Source organism: Meleagris gallopavo, chromosome 6 (assembly GCF_905368555.1).
Source record: "Meleagris gallopavo chromosome 6, MGAL_WU_HG_1.1, whole genome shotgun sequence".
Classification (NCBI taxonomy): Eukaryota; Metazoa; Chordata; class Aves; order Galliformes; family Phasianidae; genus Meleagris; species Meleagris gallopavo.
In genome coordinates, this window is record NC_139409.1 from 42,263,699 (window position 1) to 42,288,405 (window position 24,707).

Sequence of the window (24,707 nt, forward strand, 5' to 3'; positions counted from 1 at the left end):
ATTATAAATATTCTATTTCTTAATCATTCTTCCATCAAAGGACTGCTGAAGAGAAAATGTGCACAAGTGTGGTCCAGAAGGAAGGAGAAGTCTGAAAAGTTTTTTTTGCACATTTAGGAAAGTGTAGGGCCTTCTCTGCTCACTGAGCCTGAAATCTCCATTATGTAGCTAGATCTTTGCTACCAAAATGCATAAAACCAAATTAATTTCTGGTATTCCTTAGCGCTAACACTTCAAAGAATCTATCTTCATCTTACTTGCTCAGGATGCGTTGGACTTAAATATTGCTCAGTGGGAGATTTTTGTTGGTTTTCTTTTAGTCTGATACACTGGATGGCTCTTGGACTGGAGGGTTAACAGACCTCTCTATTTGACTAGCTCCTTGTCTTAACTGTCAGAAGGGCTCATAAATGGCTGATTTTAATAGTTGTTAAAAAAGAGGCATGCCCACACAATGAACCCTGTAACTGTCTCTTTTGAAAACCTTTTTCAAGCACTTGCTAAATACAGTAAGCATTTCTATGTGGATGTAACAGTAATGCAGTGCGCAAATAATACGGCTGGAATGAGGCATGAAAAAAGCTTTGTGTTTTACAGACATCTGATTTTTAGAAATGTGACTGCTAGTTCTACTTAAAGAATCCCTCAGAAATAAAACAGATGAACAAAAAAACAAAACCAACAAATGTTATTTGAAGTTTTACAATCTAGGCACTAGAAAAAACTAAGGGTGGAATCAAAAAGCACAGTGGCTGCCTGTATGTAGTTGCCTTGTCCCTTTCTCAACTCCCCTTGAAGTCTCTGGGATGGCTCATGAAAGGGAAGTCACTTCCATTTGGTCTGTGCAGAAACAATTGTCGGCACTTTGCGAAATCTGACACTCTCATGTATGAACCAACAAAAATATGCCAGCAAGTAAGGAGGATCCTGGCTAAGGCAGGGCTCAGTTAAATCATCTGACTGTTTTCTTGGCTTGCCTCTGAAATGCATGTGAAATAGATCAAATCACCTCATTCTGGCTACTTATTATGAATAAAGCCATTAGCCAGTGCTAATTTACATTAAGTTATAAGAAAATGTTGTTATGGAAAGTGCTGATTAATGGTAGGTTATCTAAATGTGAGATAGGTGGAGCAAAGATGGACTAACATTTGGTGTAGCACGCACTCATGGCAGCTGTTTAGTTCTGGAATCATGCCTCTGCATTTGTCCAAGCCAAATTTCAAATAGGATAGATTCCTATTTAGTTGACCTAAAAATCCATGTGCTTTACAACACTTACATTCTATTACAATTACTTCTTCTGTATTTCCTTCTCATTCACCCAGAGAATATGGACAAACAGCATCTTACCATGATTTGATGTGAAACTTTAATTCTGTACATTCCTCCTTGTTGAAATGAATACTCAGCAGCAACCTAATTTTGTTAACATTTCTCCCCCACTGTTATATGAGATTTAAATAACCACCATTGGTATTTTGAATTAATTTCATCCTGAAAGATTCCAGTTCTCTTTCATAGCCCAGCAAAGTCTTACTCTTGCACTAAGAAGTTGATAAGGGCAGTTCTTGGAGACAGAAAGGCCTTTTTAATGGTTCGTCCCTGGAGATGCTTGGCTCCAAGTTCACTTTGAAGAACTATCTCGTGGACTTCTTCAACATTGCGGGCTGCTTGCTGAGGCACAGAAACTTTGCCGCAGGCTTTGTTATTGATCTGGAAAACACAAACATGAGAACAAGAAAAGACAGAAGTTACCAGACTGATTTATACACTTTCATCTCCTGAATGCAATCCATCTCATTATGTGTGGTGAAAAAAGTGGATCAAACTGTCTTTTTCCTCAGTACGAAACTTTCTAAGCAGAGGATAAGTTTTTCCATACTTCCTGGCCCTCTAGAATAGCATGAGAGAATAAAAATTTGTCTCAGGATACTCAAGCAAAATTTAAGAAGTAGACACAGGAAGTGTAATTTTTTGAAGATAGCAAGCATTGAGTGACTATGTAATGTGGTGATCTTTTAAGCCTGAAAACAAGATAGTCGCACAGGCTGAACAGACAGCGAACAGAACGGCTGGGATTCTCTACAACTAATTCCTTCTTTCAAGTGCAAGATATATAAAAAATATTTGTGGCTGAAAAGATATATCCAAAGGATTCTTCATAACTCATTTAAAAAAAAAAAAAAAAAGGCTTTAGCTCATTGTAATGCTGTATTCTTACTAAAGGCATGACTCATTAAGCCAACCCAACCACAAAGATGACAGCCCCTCTTAAGGTAATGCTTTCCTGTGTCTGGCTGTTTTCAGAGCAGTTTCCATACTAGCTTTGCACCAGCGAGGCAGAACCATTTAAGTACAACTGAGTAAGATTCCTACTTCAGTAGGAATCATCTCAATGCATAATGTGATCTCATAATTACTTTCTGTCATCCATTCAGACTACATAATGTATGTAGTCTACTGAGTCCTACTGAGTACCTTTTCTGGAAATAACATAAAATTCACAATTAAAAAAGCTTTCGGATTTATATGAAGTACCTTCTATGGATCAGCGTAAATAACACTAATCTTCCATTTTAGCATATTAAACAATATGCAATTTTTAATCCAGTTCAAATTACTCGCTTGCTTGAGAATCTCCTGCAGATACTGCAGATCTTTGCCAGCTGGACACTGCTGTAACTATTTTTCAATCACCTGAAAGTAATATGTTTTGCTTCATACATCTTGGACATAGAAATGCACACAGCTTGTTGTTGTTATTTTTTAAATCCAGGAATAGTGGATGCAACATACCACCAATGGGAGAGACCTACTTCAGTTACTTGATTTGTATTTTATTTAACACTAAACAATCTGTGCAGTTCTCTGAGAGAGGAAGATGAGAAAGCCTTTTAAGGAACAAGATGAAGCCTCAAATGCAGCTGGGATGAGTCATTTCTGTTTTTTGACCAGCCTTGACATTAATCTGCAGTGATAATATAAGTAGACCTTTAACTATTCTTTCCTGCATCCATAACTTGGTATCATAAAAGTGTGTCTGTCTGTCAAGCTTTGCCTTTGGTACCTTCTGAGAAATAAATCCTTTGAAAAACAAGAGCATTTCATTTTTAGAGCTACCATGACAAAAACACACAAGTAGTTCCTTTTGACTTGACACTTCAAAGAAGAAAAACATTCCATGAGAAAAAAGAAAATGGTAAAAATCAAACCTGGTACAGCTTCAGTGAGAAGATGAGGCAAGCTTGTGGGCTTACTGCTAGTTCACACAGCCTGTTGTTAAAAACTAAGCCCGGTCAGTTAAATGTCATTCATTTTGTCCATGATGCAAACTATTATGTTCCAGTGGACAGATGCTAGCGGGGGGAAAATTGGCACAACTAGCCTAGCTGGTGCTGTTCTCAACGCACAAGACAACTGGGCTAGGTGAACATAGCAAATAAATGACTCCTAGCAGTTGTGTTTTCCCAGAAATGTTGAGGAGCCCGAGCAGCCTGTCTGTGTGTGCCTTCCCACAGTATCTGCCCATATCTTCCCACACATGGCACTGTGAATTGCATCAAACAGCAGACTGGTTATGATTTCAGCACATATTTGTAGAATGGTTTTCATTATAATATAGCTATCATGGTGCAGAGTCAAGTATATCAACACTGTTCCTAAAAACTAAAAAGTTGTCTGCAGGCTTGATCACACACTGTATGTAACAAGCGCCTTATTCATATACTCTTTTAGCTGAGGCATTAGATTCTCCTCAGGACAAACATCTCTGGCTCTCTGCATCTCACTAGATCAGCAGTGTATCCCTTATTAACTTTGGGTAAAAGTGCCTGCTCAAAAAATGAGGGTGCTAGCAGTCTTATTTCTTTGAAAAACCTTCACAGAAAATTGCAACCTCAAATGAGGCCGAGTCCTTTCTTCTGCTGAGAAAGGAAGCTGCTGATTTCCCTTCTGCTTTTTTGAGTTTTTTTAGAGCAGCCCCATTTATTCACAATCCTTTGGAGAAGTAAAAAGGAAAGTATCTATGCAGTTGTAGGCCTTCCTCACACTCAGAAGCAGTAAAATGATGCAAACTTAGGCTTATGTTTTCAAAAAAGCAGTTGTAAGACTGCAGCTGTTAACAGTTCTGCACCACCTACGCAACGTGAGGAACGCTGCAAGTGTGTTGACAAGATGAAATGCTGTGACTCTACACTCGGGTCAGATTTTTCACAGCGTTAACAATATACGTTAGGATGTAATGTAAGTGCAGGCAAATGAAAATTATTCAACTTCAAGATAGTATTTAGATCAATAAGTACACATGCATCTCCATTAAGATAAGTTTAAATGTCATTCTTGTATGCAGTCTATATTGTATCAGTCAAGGGTGCAGAGAGTTGGTTCATTTTGCTGCCTTGGGTTAAATATGGAAAGACATAACTCCGGCACAGACAGGAAATAATGAAGTATCTTGTGTCAAGAGAAATAAAACCACGTCTCAGCAGGCAAATTGCTGGCAGCCTGAGGCAGTTTGAGGTCTTGAGAAGAATAGGGTTGTGGCCCAAAGACTCAGCTTGACTGTGCAGCCTTGTGAAGAGACACTGTCTCCTTGCAACTAACCAGTTCCTCCTTACTTTGACTTTCTTGTTTTAATGAAGGCAATTTATTTTTACAGCCATACAAAAGCCTGCAGTGGTCACATGACTGTAAATATTCACATTTATAGTGGTTTGTCACTGCTTTTCTGTATGTCCCTTTACCTTAATGTAGCAAAGCCAGGCACTCCCACAGTCATTATTTTTAAGAAACATTCTCAGTCTTCAAGAGAAACTTGTCTCTCTCTTCTTCCATTCACTTATTTCCTCAGGCCTAAGAAAGGTGTTTACACACATCAGAATCTTCCATTGAGCATACAGAGGTTGATCATTCCCTTATTAGAGGACTTCTACATGAGACTATAGCTCTGACAAAGTCAGTCAGGACAAGAAACAAAAGTAATTTTCACAATGATTGCTTAAAGCAAAATTTATTTTTATGTTTCCAGTTTCTATTTTTGAGAAGAAAGTTTCAGCATAAGCAGAAAAATATTAGTAATGTTTAGGCTTTCTTATGCTCAGTTGTGCAGTCCTGAAAGCATTCAAGTCAGAATTTTTTTTGTGCTGTTGCAGTTTTTACTTTAAAAATCTATTTTAAAACATTTGCTTTAAACACAACTGCAAAGAAGTTCCTATAATTACACAATTTCTCATGCATAACTTCATCCTAAATTGAAATTGAAACTGAAATTTAAGGTGTTTCCTAGCTGTACTGGAAGGCAAAGGTTTATTTTAATCTTGAGCAACGTAATTATATCTAAGTGAAGATTTTGTGGATATAGGACTCTTTTACTGGTATTTAAAAACTACATACCACTTGAAAAAAAAAAAAAAGATTAAAAAGTAGAGAAATAACAATGAACATTAGCCTGAAATCTGTTGTTAACCCAGACAGCAAATGAATCTTTGTCTTTGGTTTGGGAAAAGATGCCAACAACCAAAAATTTCCTCCAAAAGACATACTCTGTGGCCACTGCTAAGGATTACATTCAACATTAGAGAAATTAGTGTTCTTAGCAGCATTTTCCATTCTGTTCAAGTGGACTGGCAAGACATGAAACTGTTTGCAAAGATAATTTTGATTAAGGAAATCTACAGCAACACAGCTTCCCCTACATCTAACCAACTTCTTTCCTTCTTAAAAAAAGCAAAACAGCTAAACACAAATAACTGCACAGCCTACTTCTTTTACCCAAATGAGTTAACAGAATACAACAGTTAAAAAAAACAAATGCATTGTTTCTCATATGTCTCATATGTCTCATATGTGTGTGCATATGTCTCATACACACACACATTCAGAGCATGCAGTTTTAAATGACTGAATGCCATTTCTTCTGGAGACATCTCATTCAAAGTACAGAATATCCAGAGACACACACAAAAAATGTTTACGTTAAAGCACTGACGCTGAGAATGTTTGCATGATATATGAAAGATTTCCCCAGTGAGCAATGAAAAAGACAGGAGCACTGCTGGTTTGTAAGATGCAGCTATGTAGCTGCGGACTATGACGATGCCTGAGCATGGAGGACCTGAATTCAAGCTGATTGAGAATCAGCTAACAGAAGAGCTGAGACACTAGCCATGAATCCCACCCACTTGACTCCCAATCCCACAGTTGCTCCATGGCCTGCAGTGGCACTTGCTGCTACTGTGCTCCATGTAAAAATAAAGCTTTATGATGCTTGCAGGCATGCTGAATACTGACTAGATAGAGATGTAGGAAAAAAAGATGGTAAACCACATTGTGCATGTGCGTATACACGTTTTGGGAAATTACAGGTTAGCTAAATGTAGTTACAGGCCAAGTCTTCTACTGAACTGCCAGCTCCTTCCATAAACCTCGGAGGTTTTAGAGCTCAAGTAGGATCTGGGATGCAATTCTAACATTAGCAAAACTACCTGTTTTTCCTAAACTTAATTCCTGGAAATATGCTTTGTTGATGTTTGCCAGAAGTTCTGCCTGAGGCAGACAGGAAACATAGTTTGGCAAAAATTGAAGCAACTAAAACCAGCTTGTAATTGGTTGCATTAGGCAACCACAGCACTACAGGTAGCACAAGAAATATCACTTCGTTTTACATTTTTGTACAGAGTTAAGACCTTAAATGGTCTGACAGGGAAAAAAATTTGGAGAGACCTGTATGTATTTTGGTCATGGTTTCTGCTGTACTGGCCTTGCCCACAGTCTGTCCAATCTCCACATACTACTAGTACTACTATTCAGTCACTGAAAAATATGTATATTTAGACTGTCTTCCTTCCAAACATACTATGTGTCTTTCACTTAGGAAACCATTTTAATTACTCAGCACAACTTAATTGCAACTTCCACCCTATTTCACCTTTCCCTGAGCCACATAAACAGGGAACTGACTTCCACAAGAGCAGGGATTTTGTCACCTTCTCTGAGCTTACAATGCATTAATTACCCAACTGAAAATAAATGAAAAACTCTTACCAGAACAGACATCTCCACTACATCTGGTGGTTGAAGGTATTCTGGGTCTACTTTGGGCCAGGACTGATGCAGCACATCAGCACCCCAGTTATGATGAGCACAAAGTTTATTCTCTATATGCGCCAAACCTGGAAAATGAAACCCATTCAACCATATTATCATCAGATCATTCAGTTTTTAGGATTTGTTTGATAAATAGGATGAGAACAAAGTTTACTTTGAAAGCAAGTTCCTTCAGGAGGAAATAACTCTGTTTAGATGAGCATACAGCACATTTTAAACAGAAAGGTACACAGCTGTGAAAACATTTGCTTTACACTATGTACAGCGACTCTGACATGAACACTGGGGGTACATTTTCGATTAGGATTAGTATTTTTAAAAAATCTACTTGAAGAATTCAATTGAAATATCAACCTAATTTAAGAAAACGAGCAGGGAAACGTACAAAACCTTCCTATTGAGGAACTCAGTCAAAATAAGGCACAGTTATGGCTTAATATTTTATCATCTGTCATATGCTGGGTGGTTTCCTGCAATGTGCTGGCTAGTTTCAGCTGCAAGTCAAGCTACTTCCAAGATGTAAATAATCTACTTACTCACAAATTAAAGGTTCTGTGTAAGTATACCTTGCACAGCTTGCTTTCTTTCTTATTTCATGTACACGCTGAAATAGTTTATCCTTTGATTTTATTTAAAAATACTCTTAAAATGGCTATAAATTATCTCTTTCTATTAAACAGACTTTGCACTCCAAGATTTACTAAAGTACCAGTAGAATTAGTTGTAATTCACTCTGAAGCCACATTGTTTAACTGAATTAAAGCTTCTGAGTGGAATTTATGTTTCTGTCTACTCCAACTGTAGGGCAAAATAAAAAGATTTCACTGAAAATGCTGTCAAATATGCAATACTGACACGGATAGCTGTCGTGATTCTTTCCTACAAAGCCAGTAGATTTTTAAATTATAAACATGAGTAAGAATATGGATTAAAGCTTTTTTTTTTTTTTTTTTTAGAGCATATGCTTCCTTCAGAATTGCAGAACATAACAACCAAGAGTATCTGAAAACTCATCTGGTTTAAGGAAACTCAAGAAGATAAAGAAAACACAGCACAATAGCAGACATTACCAGCAGAAACATACACCACGCATAATGCACCAATTTATTTAGCTGGATTGTTTAGACTAATAGGGCGAATAACAGCAAACACAAACATAAAAAGAAGGCAACTTCCTCCAGAATGAAATCCACCAGATACTTGTCAGTGCTTTTTCAGACAAAGCGCTTCTGTTAAGTGACACACAATCTTGCTGTTTTCTGAATCACTCAGAAGACAGTGTGGTGGACTGCTGGGAGCTGTTTCTAATGGCAAGCAAGAATCACACAGAATGTGCACATTTCCTAAGAATAACAATGAAGCCGCAATCTTTTTAGGTAAATAATTGATTAAATTCTTCAGTGCATCTGGATTTGTGTGTTTCTTCCCTCGTTACAGTTGCTCAGAAACTGAAAGAGCAAAAGATAAGAAATCAAACAGAAAAAAAAGAAAAAAAAAACCACCCTTCACACTGGTGATTCATTATCATGTTGACTTTAAAGATGACAGCTGTTAAATTCTTCCCCTTTTGGCTTTTGAACATACAGATGAGCTCATTTCTTTCCAATTGATCACATGCCTCGTGGCAGAAGCATGCATACTGGCCACTCCTTATTTTCCTGTTGAAGTACATTCTTCTAGCTTTTTAAAAACCACTTTCTGATATAAGTTGAGAATCTCCATCTACATGGGCAGAAACAGGGCCACGTTTAATCCCATGGAGGCTGTCAGTTGTAGTAAGCTTACTAATAAAAAATAATTAACATGTATTCTGAAGCAGATAAAGCATGATTAAGCACTGTGTCAATCTTTAGGTTAGTTTGCTTGCTACAGAATGGGCTATGAGCTCACCCGTATTAAAAAAAAAAAAAGTGCAAAAGTCAACAGAACTAGTTTCAGAAAACAGCTTGACAGGAAACCAAAATGAAGGTTTTACTTAGGTTGCCTGTTTGGCTTCCTGCCTTAAATTCACATTTTGCAAGCTGTACAACACAGAAAATACAGTCATGATTTGTTTGGCGTTTTCAAAGTGCAACACACAGGACCAGAAAGTTCATCGTCATAAACTAGATTTGCTGGCACGCTGAGCAGGCCCTGGACAGAATCTCCTCCTGCCCTTCCACTTGATTCTGATACATTAAACAAAAGCACCATTTGAGATCTTAAGAACTAACAATTTCACAGATCCTTGGTGCAAAAACATTAAAAACTTGGGATACTATCTTCTTGTACTGGAAAGCACCTACTGAAACACACATTACGAAGTAGTGTGCATTTTGCTTCCTATTTATTGCCTTGTTTTGATTTTTCAGCTCTGTCTTCTCTTGCAAACACAGGTCAAAAAGCCAACTGAGTGCACTTTCCAGAGCTTACATGTACACCATTTCTGGGGACAGATCTTGTGCTCAATCCAAAGCCCTGATCCTGCAGTTGGATCTGTGTCAATGGACTTTCACTAACTGGCAAGCTAACACTGAACCAAGCTTTCCCCAGCCTGTAACTCACTGGACTGAAGTCTTCATTAACACCGCAGCATATTATGCTACTGTAAACGAGCGAGTTGACAGGAGGAGGAGAGAGGACAAGTCTAACAAGATTTAAGCTCACGGCAACATTTTATTAGCATTACGTGAGTCATTAATATTTCATTAGAATAATTCTTCCCCTGAGGTGCTGTTTGGGTGAAAGAGCCGATTGGCAAAATAAGGAGAGATTTAAGAAGAGCGATGTGGAAGCAGTTGTCTGTCATGAAGGCAAGGTAGGACAGTAAAGTACTTCTAGTCTTACAGGAAAAAAAAATATTAGCATAATGAATCTGTTAAATTCCAGAAATGGTACAGATAGCTTGCCATGAAATGATGTAGGCAAGAGAAAAAGACGTGATTATGAAATAGACTGAGGAATGGCTGGTATGGTGAGGGACAACGGCCAGCACTGAGAGCTTAACAAAGGAAAACGGCAAGGAGGACGGAAGTCTTTATGGGAGATAAAAGGAAATTAATTAAGGCTTCTGAAACTAGCCACTATTGGAGTTTATTTTCCTAACGGGATAGAAAATGACCAGAGGAACAGTAGGCTATGACTATGAGGACACATTATCCAAATGCTGATAACCTTTGGATTTAGCAAAATCGAAACAATAAGGATCTATGTTAAGTAAAAATCCACCATGCTAGCAGGCAAGCAGATTCAGCTTATAAGTAGCTCAGAGCAGGAATTTCTAGCAGTCGGTAGAGATATCATCTGGATTAGTGTCTTCCTGGCCTCTGCAGTCCCTTCCAAAGATTGTTAGCTTTTACTTCATTCTTCACATGCTCTTTCACTTTTTAATGAATCTTCCTATTTGACAGATTCTGGCAAGCTGAATATCAGAAATATCTTCCAGGACTCCAGGAGGACTATGCCTGCCTGTCATACATTAAAGGGCTGCAATCTCAAAGAAATTACAGCAGTACAGGAACAGCTATTTGTGGACAGCTCTGAGAAAAGCTTTATTATACTACTGGTTGCACAAGTCAGAAATATATAGATTAATTCAATACATTGTTTGTGGATTAATTTTGTACATTCCTTAATGACAGAACACCAAAGAGGGTTGTGAAAAACCCCTGTTACTAAAAGCTAACTCTAGAATGCGTTTCCAGTTCTGCAAACTCCCTGTGAATCCCTTTGTTCTCCTGAAATTGATCTGCCTTCCTCCATTGGTACTGACTTAGCCTTCATTTTGGATTACTCTTAGAGGGAAAAATCAGTCTTTATTCCAAACTGGAGTTATTCTTGGATTTGTGCAGGTTACTCTGGGGGACTTCTGCATTCAATTTTTCTATGAAAATCTGCAACATCACTTAGCTTCCAGTCCATTCTTCAGGAAAGCCTTGTTGGGCAAGGACTGAATCCAAAACCAGAAATACAACTGCAATGGTAGTTCTAATGTCACTAGGGCAATTATACCATTACAATTTCCTGTAATTATGTTTCATTTCAATATATCTTAAGGTGGGTTTATCACGAGTATATGTCTTTCATTCACCATCACTAATAAAAATTTAATAACTCACAGTAAGCAGTTTCATATCCTCGTGTGGACAGCAAAACACTGTACTACTACAAACAAATAAAAAAAACCCGTGTCTCAAATGGTGTCTGTATATTCCTCAGATACAAGGCTTCAGGAAGGAAACAGATTTCCTCATCCTGTTAGTGTTCATAAACTGCCAAGATATCAGGCGGATGAACTCTTCCCGCACTGAGGGGCTACAGTAGCTTTTACATTAATAAGTTGTAACACAGCATACACATTGTACAACTACGACCATCAGGATGACGCACCAAAATACTGACAATGTCCTCCTCTAAGCAGCAGAAAAAACTACTTCACACACAAAATATCAAAATACTCAGTTACAGCTTTTTGGCTGCTAGGTGAGGTACTGAGGTACTTATGAAACCGTATTCAAGCAGCTCTTCCCTTCCCTTCAAACTAGAAACATTTGCTGCCAGTACTGAAGTTCTCTCTTCAAACAACTCACAAAAAAGATCAAACTCTTTCTGCAACCTGATGCATGAAAACAAGGTGGTCACGTTTAAATTGAATCCCATGGGAGAATAAGTCTTCAGATGCAGAAGAGGAGTTGCTGTATCTTCAATCTACCTAATTCTACTTTAATTATATTTAAAACCTGAGTGCTACATGATGTGGTTGGGATATCAAACTGAAGTTGAGTTTGCAAGGTTCATCAACCAGCCAATAAAGAAAACAAAGTGGATCAAAATGCTAAAATTTCAAATGAACTCTGATGTAATTCTTACAAATAAGGATTACATTATTATAATCAAAAGAGTGTACATCACTGATGCCTATTAGTCATTATTTAAAATGTCAAGCAAAGCGTCTTTATTACCACTTTAAAATTACTTTTTACATTTTCCTAATACTGTCATTGGTTGGTAATCCTTTAGATTGACTGATCTGCAATTACATCCAACTGTATTTAGAGAAGTTTTGTGCTAACCAAGAGGATAAACTATATGTAGGTCACTCCAAAAGGAATACCTGCCATTTATTTCCAGGGAAACTACAGCAGGTACAAAGAGCACAACAACATTATTTGATTGAGCAAACTTTCAGCCACAGAACAATATTTTTCAGCACAGTCATCACCATTAGCTATGCATCTGCACCAGCATTGAAAGAGCCTGCATACTGCACTCATAAAAATCTGTACCATGAAGGTGACCCATTGTTTCACAGCTGCTACGACTGCATCAACTGCACGTTGCCCATGCAGCCCATCTTTCATTGGCCTGAACAGATGGAATTCAGAAAGTGCCAAATTCTGTACAGGGAGCGTGGTAGGACAGTGCAGCCAAGAATGGCAATGTGCTCCACAGTCTTCAAACTGGTATGGGGCCTGGTGTCATCGTGTTGCAAGAGAAAGGTTGCAAGAGAAAGTTTGAGATTAGTCAGTGTTGTAATGTAGTGGTCAGAGCTGATGGTTTGTCCTGGTTCCAGGAAATCCAGGAGAATTTCCTATCCCAAAAAACAGTGCACTACCTACTGAGGGGTGCATCTTGAACTTTTTCTTCAATGAGGAATTCACGTGTCACCACTCCATGTACTGCCGTTCTGACTCTGGCTCATAGTGGTGACACCATGTCTCATTTCTTCTAATGATGAGATCCAGGAAATTGTCACCTTCAGCCTCATATTGGCTGCATAGTTCCTGACAAACCTGCATATGGTGTTCTTTCAGTTCCTGTGTGAGCATCTGTGGCACCCACCTGGTACAAACTTTGTGACATTCCAGTGTTGTCACCATTGTTTCCAATGCATTGAAGCCAATACTCAGCTCTGTACACAGTTCCCTGGCTGTAATCCACCAATTCACATGGATGAGCTGATTCAGACACTGTTCATTTCACAGTGTGACAGCTGTGCGTGGCCATCCAGAATGTGGCTCAACTTTCATGGTGCTGTCACCACTGCTGAAATGCACCACCCATTGCATCACTGTGCTCACATCCACAGTTTGGTCTCCATAAACGGTCAGCAAGTGTCAGTGAACGTCAATGGGTGCCATTTTTTCCTTGTGGAGAAATTCAAATCCACACCTTTGGTTCACTTGCACTTCCATGTCAGACAGCATTCTGTCACTGCCCCTCTGCTGCCATCTGTCACACAGCAACAACATGTAATGGAATATTGGCGGGAAGGTTCAAAGGTTCAACCTCTACTGCCATACCACCAACATCTGCCTCTGATGTCGTGGGCCAACACAACAAAACAGGAGGTATTACTTTTTGAAGCAGCCCTCATAGTTGGAGATTTTCCAGCAGCAATCCCAGTCCCAGGACAGAAATGCTAGATGTTGGTGATTGCTAAATAATACTGTCCTCTGACAAAAAACAGTAGTTAAATGTACATACATTCTCTTGATAAAACTGTTTAATAATTTTGATGCAATGTAATGATTACCTTGCTAAAAAAGACTATTTTTCATGTTCAATTGTAACATTTCTCAGGTAATAATCACCAAAAAAAAATTTTTTTTTTATGCCAGGTGCACTGAATTATAACATACAGTATTTGGACCACACAAAAAGAATTGCATTTTTAATTGCAAACAGCAGCTGAGGACAATACAATCCTAATTTTTATTATACATTCTTTTCGTTCTTAAGTCAGAGAGCAATCCAGTAAGTGTTCAATATTCTCATTCTCCAATGATTTTAGCAAAAAAAACAAAGAGTTCCTTCTGTTGCAGTCAAAATGATCAACAAGATTAAGCTTAACATTTAATAAATCATGCTAATTAAGACAGCTGAGTGATTTCCTATCATACTGTGAAACATATTTGATTATTCAGTATCCCTAACAGGCATTTGAATTTCACAGTTCACATGGCACTACATGTTTAGGTAATTAACCCAGACCACTTCTGACTCCATCTCAAACATTGTGGAAAACAAAATCAGAGCAATTACTTCAATTTAAATGTAATTTCAACTAGATGGTACTTTCTATTGAAAGACAGTATATTGACTAAAAGTAGCATTTTCCAAGTGAATTGTGTCTGATCCCCCTCTATTCTGAACAATTAGGCACTCTGAGCAATTAGGTTATTCTGGACATCTTAAAAATACTGGAAATGAAAACAAAATAAGAACCTCCCACCCAATAGGTCCTGTTGTTTCCAGTCTGTGCCCCTATAATACTACTATCAACAAAAGCAGTCTTTCTTTGGCATTTAATAATAGCTCACTGTCACATGCAGCTCTGCAATATAAGCCATTTAATCGCTCTATTCTGTAAACACTTGAAAGCGTAAAGTTCTAACGTGACTATCAAAAACAAAACGGTTAAAACAGCATCCAAAAGCTAATATTAGGTTCAAAACCACACGGCAGTTTGTGGCCAGCCTTACACAGAATATATTCCTATCTTCCCACATACGTCCTGGAACTTCTCCCAATAAACCTTAAAAATAACTTTTGAACTCTGGTACCTACATCCCTTATTTCACAAGTTTTAACTATAGTAACACTATGCAATTTAGCCCACTTGGGATTCAAACCTCAAGGCTTACAACTGTGGTGGATTTAAGGAGAAAAAAAAAGAAAAGAAAAAAAAAAGCTTTCCTGTCCATCATTCGCACTTCCCAGAGGAGGTTAATTTGCTATATAGTAACCATCAGTCTCTGGACAGCAATAGAAAAAGCAGTTCTATAAATACCTTTCCACATCTCTGATGCAATGTGTGGAGCCATAGGTGCAACCATAATGCAGAGTGTAGCCAAAGCATCTTCATATTCTGCACTGTGAAGAACAAGAGGCCAAGAAGCTTGCTAAGTGAAAAGAAAAAAAAAAAAAGAAAATAAATTGTAAATATGAATATTTTGGGGTGGTAAGTAAAACAGGTTAATTAAGAATAACATGCAGTAAAATATCATTAATATCTCTGCTGGCACAGATTGTTATGAGTGCAGCACATCCTCTTGTTCATTGCTGGTGAAAACAGATATCTAATGGTGGTGAGTATCTTAAAAAATAGCATTTTGTAGCTGAGAATTTGCTTCACCAAGTAGTGTTACTGTGCTCTTTGTAGTTACCACAGAAACAAATAGGAGGTATTATTTTCAAAGCAATGTATGCATTCTATGTAACAAAACCTAAAATCAATGTCTATGTTCAGAACAATATAATTTTACAATAAATTATGAACTTACAAGCAGTTCTAGAGACCTCTTGGTCACAAAGTGCTCTCTGACACTGTTATAAAAAAGCCAGACAAGCTGGGATGCTAATGGTTCTAATCATTAAGGGAGTGGTGCTGATAGATCCCTGGGGATCTGCTCTGGCACTGGAATCTGAACACTGACCTGCATGGACATCTGTGGCTGTGAGTAACATTGAGTGCAGCCACATCAACAAGTGCAATCTTGCATAAAATCCAAGCCACATAAAGAGGTAAACTGCCTGTACAAAAAACCCAGATTGTGATGAATGCAGCATGTTTTTTTGCTGGGATAAGGTTCAATTAGATCAGATCCTAGAGCAGTTAAGTAAAGCTGAGCTTAGTGCCAACATGAGGAGCCCTGGGAGCAACAAGCACGACACAGCCTTCTACGGTTTGATGTCCAGATTGTTTTTCAGCTTGTTTTAGTAAACGTAATTTTCCATTTCTTGTAAAAGGTGCCAGGCAGGCAAAATTTGAACTTTAACTCCTCTTTCAATCCAAGTAGAAAAGAACAGCACTAAAAGCAGATGGAGAAACTTTCTCTTTCTTTGCCTCTGTTTTGACTCTAACTACATCCCATGGTAAGTTCAGATTCCACGTTTAATTTATGATTCATCACCCTAATGAAACAGCGCAGAAGAATGTCAATATGTGTCAGCTTATGAGGATTACTTTATGGGTGTGACAATCCCCAGATCCTGCCTACTAGAAAACTGTCCAAAACCAATGATTGCTAAACACAGACCATAGGAGAGCTGACAGACAGCAATGTCTTGTCATTGATACTCATGAGGAAAGCAAAGATAGAATTGAATAAGTTTTAGTAACTACTACCTGTTTTTGAATTTTCACCCATCTCTTCACTTCCTCCTTTGAAATGGGACTGAAAGAGGAAGTGCAAGCATGCTGTAATGAAATTTGCTCTTAAAAGATACAGCACTGACTTCCTTGATCATGAAATATAGCAGTGTTCAAATATTTACCTGTCCGTAGGACACTGATTTATTTTTTTTTTAAATTCCCTAATTGCTCAAAATGCCTATTAATCGCTGAGCTAGAAATAGAGAACTGGGCATCACCTTCCCAGCACCTTACATTATCTCAGATTTTCATTATTTTAGTACAGCAATTGCACATGCCCTGCTTAACATTTTCTTATATTCCTCGACTTTGCCAATAATTTCCTTAGAATCCATAAGATATAAAATGGTTTATCAATGAAGCAGTCAAAAAAAATCCAAATTTTAATCTGATTTCTTGTCTAGACTGCATTACCGTTATATGTTTGAAGAACTGCTTATACAGATTTAAGATTAGTAGAAAAGATAAGGATATTTGACCTTTCATTATGAGCTGATAAACCCATAATCTAAACTAAAAAAAAGCCAAGTTATTTTTGTTTGTCTTCGGAAAGGGGAATTTACAAACTGTTTCACTGACAGTTGAGTGCTGAAAACCACCTCAAAGGAACACAAGATTATAGGTTATTTTCCCTGTTAAAAATAACTCTTCTTTTAAATCAGAATGTTTGATCATCCTATAATGCACTACTTATGTAGTTACATATACATATTGTTTAAAAACAGAACAAAACCAGAAGAAAATGTATCCTTTTGAAATTACGTGATGAGATGTGACCATCAGAACCTACTGCCTCTAATACTCTCAAGCTCTTCCTGCAAAACACAGCATATTCAAAGGATACAGCAATATTAGAATATATCTCTTTTAATCTGAATAGTTCAACCTAGTGGCCATGAGGGTCTTGAGTCAGTAGCAATGGTAATGACATTTAATGACTTTTGGAATTCTGAACCTATAGTTCAGGCAGCTCTTGCTTTCTAGAAAGACTTACAGGAATAATGCCTAACAGAAAAATATCTTTGTTCATATGGCATACTTACATGGAGTACGTTAGAAAGGCTCATCAGTCGAGAAATAGCTGCATTAAACAAATGATCCTTTGTGAAGTACTCTGTTACCTTGAATTAAAAGAAAAGTTTTGTCACCAATTAATTGTAATTTTCAAAAATTGAATATTACCTTTTATATGGAAATCACTTTGACATGCAAACAAATCGTATATGCAACCATATGTGTGTGTGAAGGTCCCTGGCCACAGGATTTACATCAGGGAAAGTTTAAGCATAGGAAAATATCTGAAGCTAATTTTGCAGATATTTTTATCTCCTCCTGAGTCTTGCATAACTGATTTGACACTAAAACACAGTATCAGACTTAGCACAAAAGAAGAGATGAACAACCATTTCAATAATTTTTTAGGAAACACTGATCTATTTTTTCCAACAACTTTCTTTTTTTCCTTCTCATTTTCTATGAAACTAAAGGCATGATAATGAGGTATGAAGCCAACAGATCAAAGCAGTTTGCTAAGAGATATTCTGCACAATTCATCTATAGCTATGCTGCTGGAAGTGTAGCTATTTCAAACCCAGACATTTTAATGCCGTAACACTTCATCCTTTAAATAAGGCATAGAGTAGATAAATTTTGCCAGTCTAAATAGCACTCTTGCAAAAGAGTTCTGTCCCAGGAAATCTGTATGTTATTAAAATTACTTATATGGAGAATATTTCACTTAAGAATGATTTCATGACTTACTCATCTGTGGGAAAACTCTTGGCCCTCTAAGCCAAGCACACAGTTTTTGCACAAGCAATAAGTCATTTATTCATTTACAAACTGTTTCTTTTTACCTCAGAAATTACAAGATTCTTTTGCTCCCAGATCCTCTTGGCTTCAGCCTTCTCTATGTTACTCAGAACCTCAGGATTTGGTATGGTTTCCGAAGTCCTTGCCTCGATAAGTTTGGTTACAAGTGTCCAGAGGCGAGTCTGCCATCTCTGAACACCTGGCATAGCATCAGCTGAGATTAATGAAAGATGGCAGAAACAAGCAGATATCAGTTGCAATGAAAGATGCCAAAACTCGAAGCAAAATTGAATGTTTGGTAGAGTTTAACTTAAAAACAAAAAACAAACAAAAAAAACACCTGAAAATCCTTATATTTTACATGAAAAATGTAAATGCCCTCAAAAATAATGCTGTGTTGTCTTAATGAAACAAATAATAAATAACAGAAGTATTATCTGCAATGGCTTTAAAACATACGTCTAGCAGAAATATTTGCTAAATCCATATGGTTATGTCACTACTTGAATGTTCACCTTGTGTTTTAATGACTCAAGAAAACAATTCTACAAGCTCTCATTTTTCAGACTCATGGAAGAATACATGCACACACTCTTTTTTGAGAGAGAGATTTCTTTTAAAATTTGAGCTTAAAAAGTATGTATACTTCTGTTGCTTCAGAAATTCAACCATGCTAATGATTACTGTTATGATTCCTGGTACCAGAGCTTAACGTGGGAGGACTATAAAGCTCTTCATCCTGAGCTTGCAAGTACTAGTCCTGCTGCATGGCTCTTCAAAGAGTGTAACCCAGGAATTGTAATACAGAGAAGTCCAAGCTAATACTGCTCACAGCTAGCTATTTGTGCTGAGTGGTACTGAACCACGAGGAAAGGTACAGCTTGAGCTTCAAGAAGTATCAGAGTTCTACTAGACTGCGCGTCACTGCATCACACTGCACGAGTGTCTAACACAGGTGCATTATCCTATTGCACTAGGTAAAAGCTCAACTGGACAGTAAAATATAACCTGATAGATTATGCCTATGTGATCCTCAGGAACTCTCTTAGATGGGATGCAGAATACAACGTCCTGTTCGTATCAGAATCTTGTACACCATCTAAACATTGCAGGCTTGGTATTCTCCAGGCTGTAGTTATGCTGTAATAAACTGTATGTTGTATTTTGTTATAAAGAAATTAAGATCAAAAGCTTACTGGAGACTTAAGAAACCCTTGTCACTTTTTTTTTCCTTAATTTATCTTTAGCCTGCTAAAATCTCTCACTGTGTTAAATTAGAACTTTCAGAGCTTTTTTTTTTTTTTAAATAGGCATTATGGCATTATCCTTTCACATCTATCACCTTCCCTAGATCTGTGACGTGATTAGATGGAGACAGAAAGCCAACCAAGAAGTCATAAGTCCACTCCTCCAGTATATGTAAATGAATGCATATGAATACAATGGGTGACAGATATCAACTGAAATTGTGCTTAGTACAGACTGAACTAAGTAGCAAGAAGATAATGCAAGAATAAAGACATACACATGTTTTAAATCAGGCATGGGATGTTTTACTAAAGCTTTATGCAACAAGACGACTGCATTAAAATATATGCATCAAGTCTACATTAAAATGTATGAGCCACAGGAGAAATTAAGACCTGTCAGTATGACAAATTGCATAATGTCAGTGAATAAGTGTGTAGGAGGATAAATCTTATCTTATTTAAGAGCTAAGCCCATAAAGGTATGTCCTGTGTACAAATATTAGTTATTAGGGACTCTGATAAATGAGACTATTTCAGGAGGTATTTTATGGTCCATCTTACAAAAGATATTCCACATGTCTAAACAAATGGAAATAATAAATAAGAAAAAAAGTGCCAAGTTTAATCTGGAATCTGACATGATTCCATCAAAGGAAAACATCTTAGAATAAAGAAAATAACTTGAAACAATCAATCAAACAATTGTAGCTAATAAAAAAATTAAGAGAACAAGATCCAGATTTGCACTCTAGTTCAGAAGAAAACACCATGTTTTTGTTTTTCATACATCTCTCTTTTTTCACATCTTGTAGTATTCCTGCAAGTCTGCTTTGCAGTGACAGTTTTGTGACTCCTCTTAAACGAAAAAAAAAACCACCAAAATTGTTTATTATAATTTTTTGTCTCAACTAATCAAAAACTTTGGCAGCAAGAACTACTTTAATTTTAGTGTTAAGATACACTAGGAAAAAAAAACAACAACAACAAAGTCTGACTTACTTTTAGTATCCCATAAAATATCTTGTTCTGGAGGAGCAGCAAACAGAATGTAAAGTCGTATGGTGTCGATGCCATACTCTTTCATTAATTCTTCAGGATCTATTCCATTGTGCTTAGATTTGCTCATTTTTTCCCAAGTGACTTGGACTTTCTCACCAGTTTTTAGGTGAACTGGTTCAGTGCCTAGATATTATGACAAACACAAAATATTAAAACAAATTTTGCTCATCTAAAACAACAATTCAGTTTCGTAAGAACGCTAAGAAAAACGTATTTGTGGTGAGTTGGTTTGGCTTTTTGTTCTTCCAAACAGTTTAAAAAGAAAAATAATACAAAGAAGTAACAACCTTTTTCCCTCCCAAATTTTTCTCCCCTGAGATTTAAGCATTGTTATAACCATACTATTTAAAACCTCATAGGTGGGTGGACTTATTTGGACAGTTTTGGCTTATTGTTAGCTTATATAGACCCCGGGTTCATAACTTTAACTGCAGTAAGTTATCCTGACAATAACCTGCCTACTGTTGCATGAATTTAGGGACAAATAGGGGTATTTACAGAGCACAACAACAAAGTTTTGCAAAAACACCTGCAAACTTGTCTAAAACAAAATAGGATAACAGACAACAGTACGTGTAAGAGGTTCATTGGTTCTTTGGTTCATTGGTTGGTGGGGTTTCTTTATGGTTTTTTGTTTGTTTGTTTGTTTTTGCTATCTTATAGGATTTGTATGCAGGAGAAAGCAGTGAAAACATGGCTATGTGAGAGGTTCTTGAAGGAGGGCAAATACACCAAGCCTCTCTTGTTGCTACAGCTCTCCAGACAAGGGCTGCTGACCCAGCTTATGCAGTGAGGGCACTGGGAATAACTGAGAAACAGTATTTTCTCCTACTCTCATTATACATCCCGTATATGTCTAATGTTTATTGAATATACTAACAACCATGTTAACTTTGCCACAGTGTTCCTGTAGGTTGTCTGTTTGCTGGAACTGCTAACTTCATTCAGCAAGTTGCTGAGCACTGTTGTTATAAAACTTTGGATCCTTTGGACTACAGTAGACCTAAATTGGTATCATAGCACTGTTGCTGTATGTGGTTGCAATTAAAAGTTGCTAGATTAGTAAGGTCTCTGTACACTTGGCAGTGGATATGAATCCCAGACTCACGGAAGAGACTGTCTGGTTTAAATATTACAAGGATTTATTTTTCCCCACCTAATTTTCCCAGCACTAAGATCTGTATGTCCCTTTTTAACTGAAATAGTCTCTGACTTTCTGGGTGCACCTGTACTGGTGTTCTCACGCGTTCTCTCTTACCAGTGAGATCAACCTCCTCCCTCTTCAAATATTGGCCTGTTGTTCTTAGTCTGAATGTCTGATTCTTGATAAGACCTTGAACCAAAAGCTTATGGAAAGGCTCCCTAAGGATGGAAGGAAAAAGAAACTTGTCGGTTGAAAACAGCCGTTAAAGGATACTTACGATAAGCCTCAGATGTCAGATGGTCAGGTGTAGTTACTTAATGAAACAAGAATTTCAAGTCCACCGCATAAATGTTTGGCACTGTAGAAAGAGCACTTTCTGCATTTATTCATGGTGCCTCGCTAACAAGTGTAAATACATATTTGTATTTTGTACACATTCTTGCATCATAATTTAGTACAGAATTATTACACTGTCACTTTTCAAATTAGCATAAAGATAATACACAAAAGTTCCTCGCCAATTGGACAAGTTCCCTAACTCTAAGCTAAAATCCCATTTGTAAAAGTGAGCAAGTATGGACTGTCACTTTTTTACAAATATTTAGTTCCAGCTTCTCTGAGAAATGCAGTATGTGAACAAATCAAATTCTTGCTGCACATTTCTTTCTATAAACTGAGAAGATTGTGTTTCTCCAACACAAGCATTTGCATCTCCAGACATGAAAACAATAGAGAAAATGAAGAAAAGGGCAATGCTAGAAAGTTCATCTTGTGGATCTATTTATGTTTATATTTATACAGATACTTTATATTATATTTTTATCATCTTGAACAATAAAACTCTACTTTTCTAATTTACATCAGGAAAGGTAAGTTCTCATTAAATGTGTGTACCGTAGAGATAAAAAGAGCCTTAAAAGCACCAGAGCCAAAGGCAGAAGTTCACTCAGCAAGAAATAAATTCTAAGTAAACACTTTCCTAGTTGGCAGATATATTATTGCTGTCACCTTCTTTCAATGATCTTACATTTCTAATTCACCTAGTCAGCTTTCTGTCATTGTTTTGACTTAAAAAGTACAACAAAGTTAATCGCTAGAGGTTTTGATCAGGAAAGCAAAAGCAACCCCAAGATCACTAGGGGTAGGAGTGAGAGCCAAAGGGCATGGAGTCTGGGGAGTTTCCTCAAGGAATCCTCAGGTAAAAAGACACTGGTTACCATCATTTTGGAGGACATGCTAGTCAGACCTGTACTTCCTAATGCTCTCATGTGCTCAACACTTAGCAATTTGAACCACCCACAGTTCCTCCTAACAAAGGCCCACATATTTACCAAAACACTTAAGAACAAAGGATGCATCACTTGTATTAACATATTTTCCAAAAGCTAGAATAAATTCATACATCTAAGGAAGAAACAATAAGAATAGGCTTCCACATTTTACTTTATGTGTACCAAAAAATCATAATACAAAACACTACCAATTTGTAGAGTCACTGTTGAATTTTCACAAAATATAAAACATATGAAAATTTATCTCATTAGTTAAACCACAGTTATTTATTAAATATAGTATTCAATCACTAAATAATACAACATTTATGTATGGTTTTACAGTACTGAAGCAGATATCTTCCAAATGCTACTCCTTAAAAAAAGCAACAGTCTTCATAATTAACATTCAACATATTCATGTCTGAACAGGAGTTTCCTTCCTTGCATATTTTTCATACTTTCAAATATTGTCCAATACTGGCAAGTACTACTGGCAAGTGTATCATTCAGTCACCAAGCAGCACTGGTCTCTACTATGCTGCCTGATTTTATCAATGGTTCGAAGCAAGAGCATTTCTGTAAATATTTTCATACTCAGGTTTAAACATAGGTTGCCTGGAAAATCATGTTATTTGTAAGTAAGTTAAAGGATCTTTGGAAGACAAAATTTCAAGTCAAATTTAAGGAGTAGAAACAGAAAAATGCATTTTAAAAATAAGAAGCAGTCATCAACTCAGATCTCAAATAATTACCTAAAATTATCTAAGTCAATTAAAGATGAAAAATCAGGAACAAAAGTCTTGCATCCTATCTGAGATTAGTGAGTATAGAAATATTTCAGGCGTGAACTATTTGGGATAGTGCTTTTTCTACAAACTAAATAAATTACACTAAGGAAAAACGAAAACATTTTTTCTCCTATAACTGAATACATCAGACTGTCTAAGAACTCAATTTAAAATAGCTGCACTTGTTACTATCTAAAGTAAATCTAATGAGGTAGCCAGAACATCAAAGTCAGATAAGACTGTCCACTGGAAGTGATTTTTCAAGGAACACTTATTTTCAATGACAAACTGCTAGTTCAGATCATATGCCAAGTTATTAAAGGCTGAATGGAGAAATGAGCATTTCCTATTTTTGTTTATGCTGACAGGGGCTACAAAAATGCAATACAAAATACATTACCAAGTATGGGGACAAAAAAAACCAACAACATTTGTTCCTACTGGGAGACCACAGGAGAATGGAGAAATGCCCAAAACAAAAAAAACAGAGCCTGTCTAATAAACACAGGGTTCAGAAAGAAATGGAGCCCTAAGCAGTTTTCCCTTATGTGCAGAGTGCCTTTGTCAGTGCTGTGATGGCTCCATCACATGGTCACATGCAGAGTTACACTGCCTGTAGCTCGCAGTGCTCCCCAGGGGTCAGTACAAGGTGCAGTCTTGTTCAACGCCTTCATCAACATCTGGATGAAAGGATAGAATGCACCCACAGCAAGTTTGCTGACGATAAGAAACTAGGAGGAGTGGTTGATGCACCAGAAGGCTGTGCTGCCATTCAGTGTGACCTGGACAGGCTGATGAGTTGAGTGGAGAGGAACCTTACAAAGTTCAACAAGAGCAAGAGCACAGTCCTACACCTTTCAAGAAATAACTGTATGCATCAGTACAGGTTAGAGTCTGATCTGCTGGATAATGATCTCTGGACAAGGACCTTGGTGTCCTAGTGGACACCAGGTTGGCCATGAGCCAGCATTGTGCACTTGTGGCCAAAACTGCCAATGGTATCCTGGGATGCATTAAAAAGAGTGTGGTCAACAGGTCGAGGGAGGTTTTCCTCCCCTTCTACTCTGCCTTAGTGAGGGCACATCTGAAGTACTATGTCCAGTTCTGGGCTTTTCAGTTCGAGCAAGAAAGAGAACT

The 24,707-nt window shown here is 37.3% G+C and overlaps 1 protein-coding gene across 1 annotated transcript in view; it reads right to left on the reverse strand.

Moving 5' to 3' along the window:
- Positions 1-1,349: 1,349 nt before the first annotated feature.
- The window catches only part of LARS2 (leucyl-tRNA synthetase 2, mitochondrial), an 81,387-nt gene continuing 58,029 nt past the window's right edge, over positions 1,350-24,707 (reverse strand). Inside the window, exons 15-21 of the mRNA XM_019616578.3 lie at positions 21,623-21,726; positions 20,305-20,487; positions 18,100-18,269; positions 17,287-17,364; positions 14,879-14,990; positions 7,045-7,172; positions 1,350-1,716 (exon numbers count right to left, since the gene is read on the reverse strand). Coding sequence (XP_019472123.1) covers positions 1,537-1,716; positions 7,045-7,172; positions 14,879-14,990; positions 17,287-17,364; positions 18,100-18,269; positions 20,305-20,487; positions 21,623-21,726 — 955 coding nt within the window. The 3' untranslated portion in view covers positions 1,350-1,536. The remainder of the gene's footprint in view (positions 1,717-7,044; positions 7,173-14,878; positions 14,991-17,286; positions 17,365-18,099; positions 18,270-20,304; positions 20,488-21,622; positions 21,727-24,707) is intronic.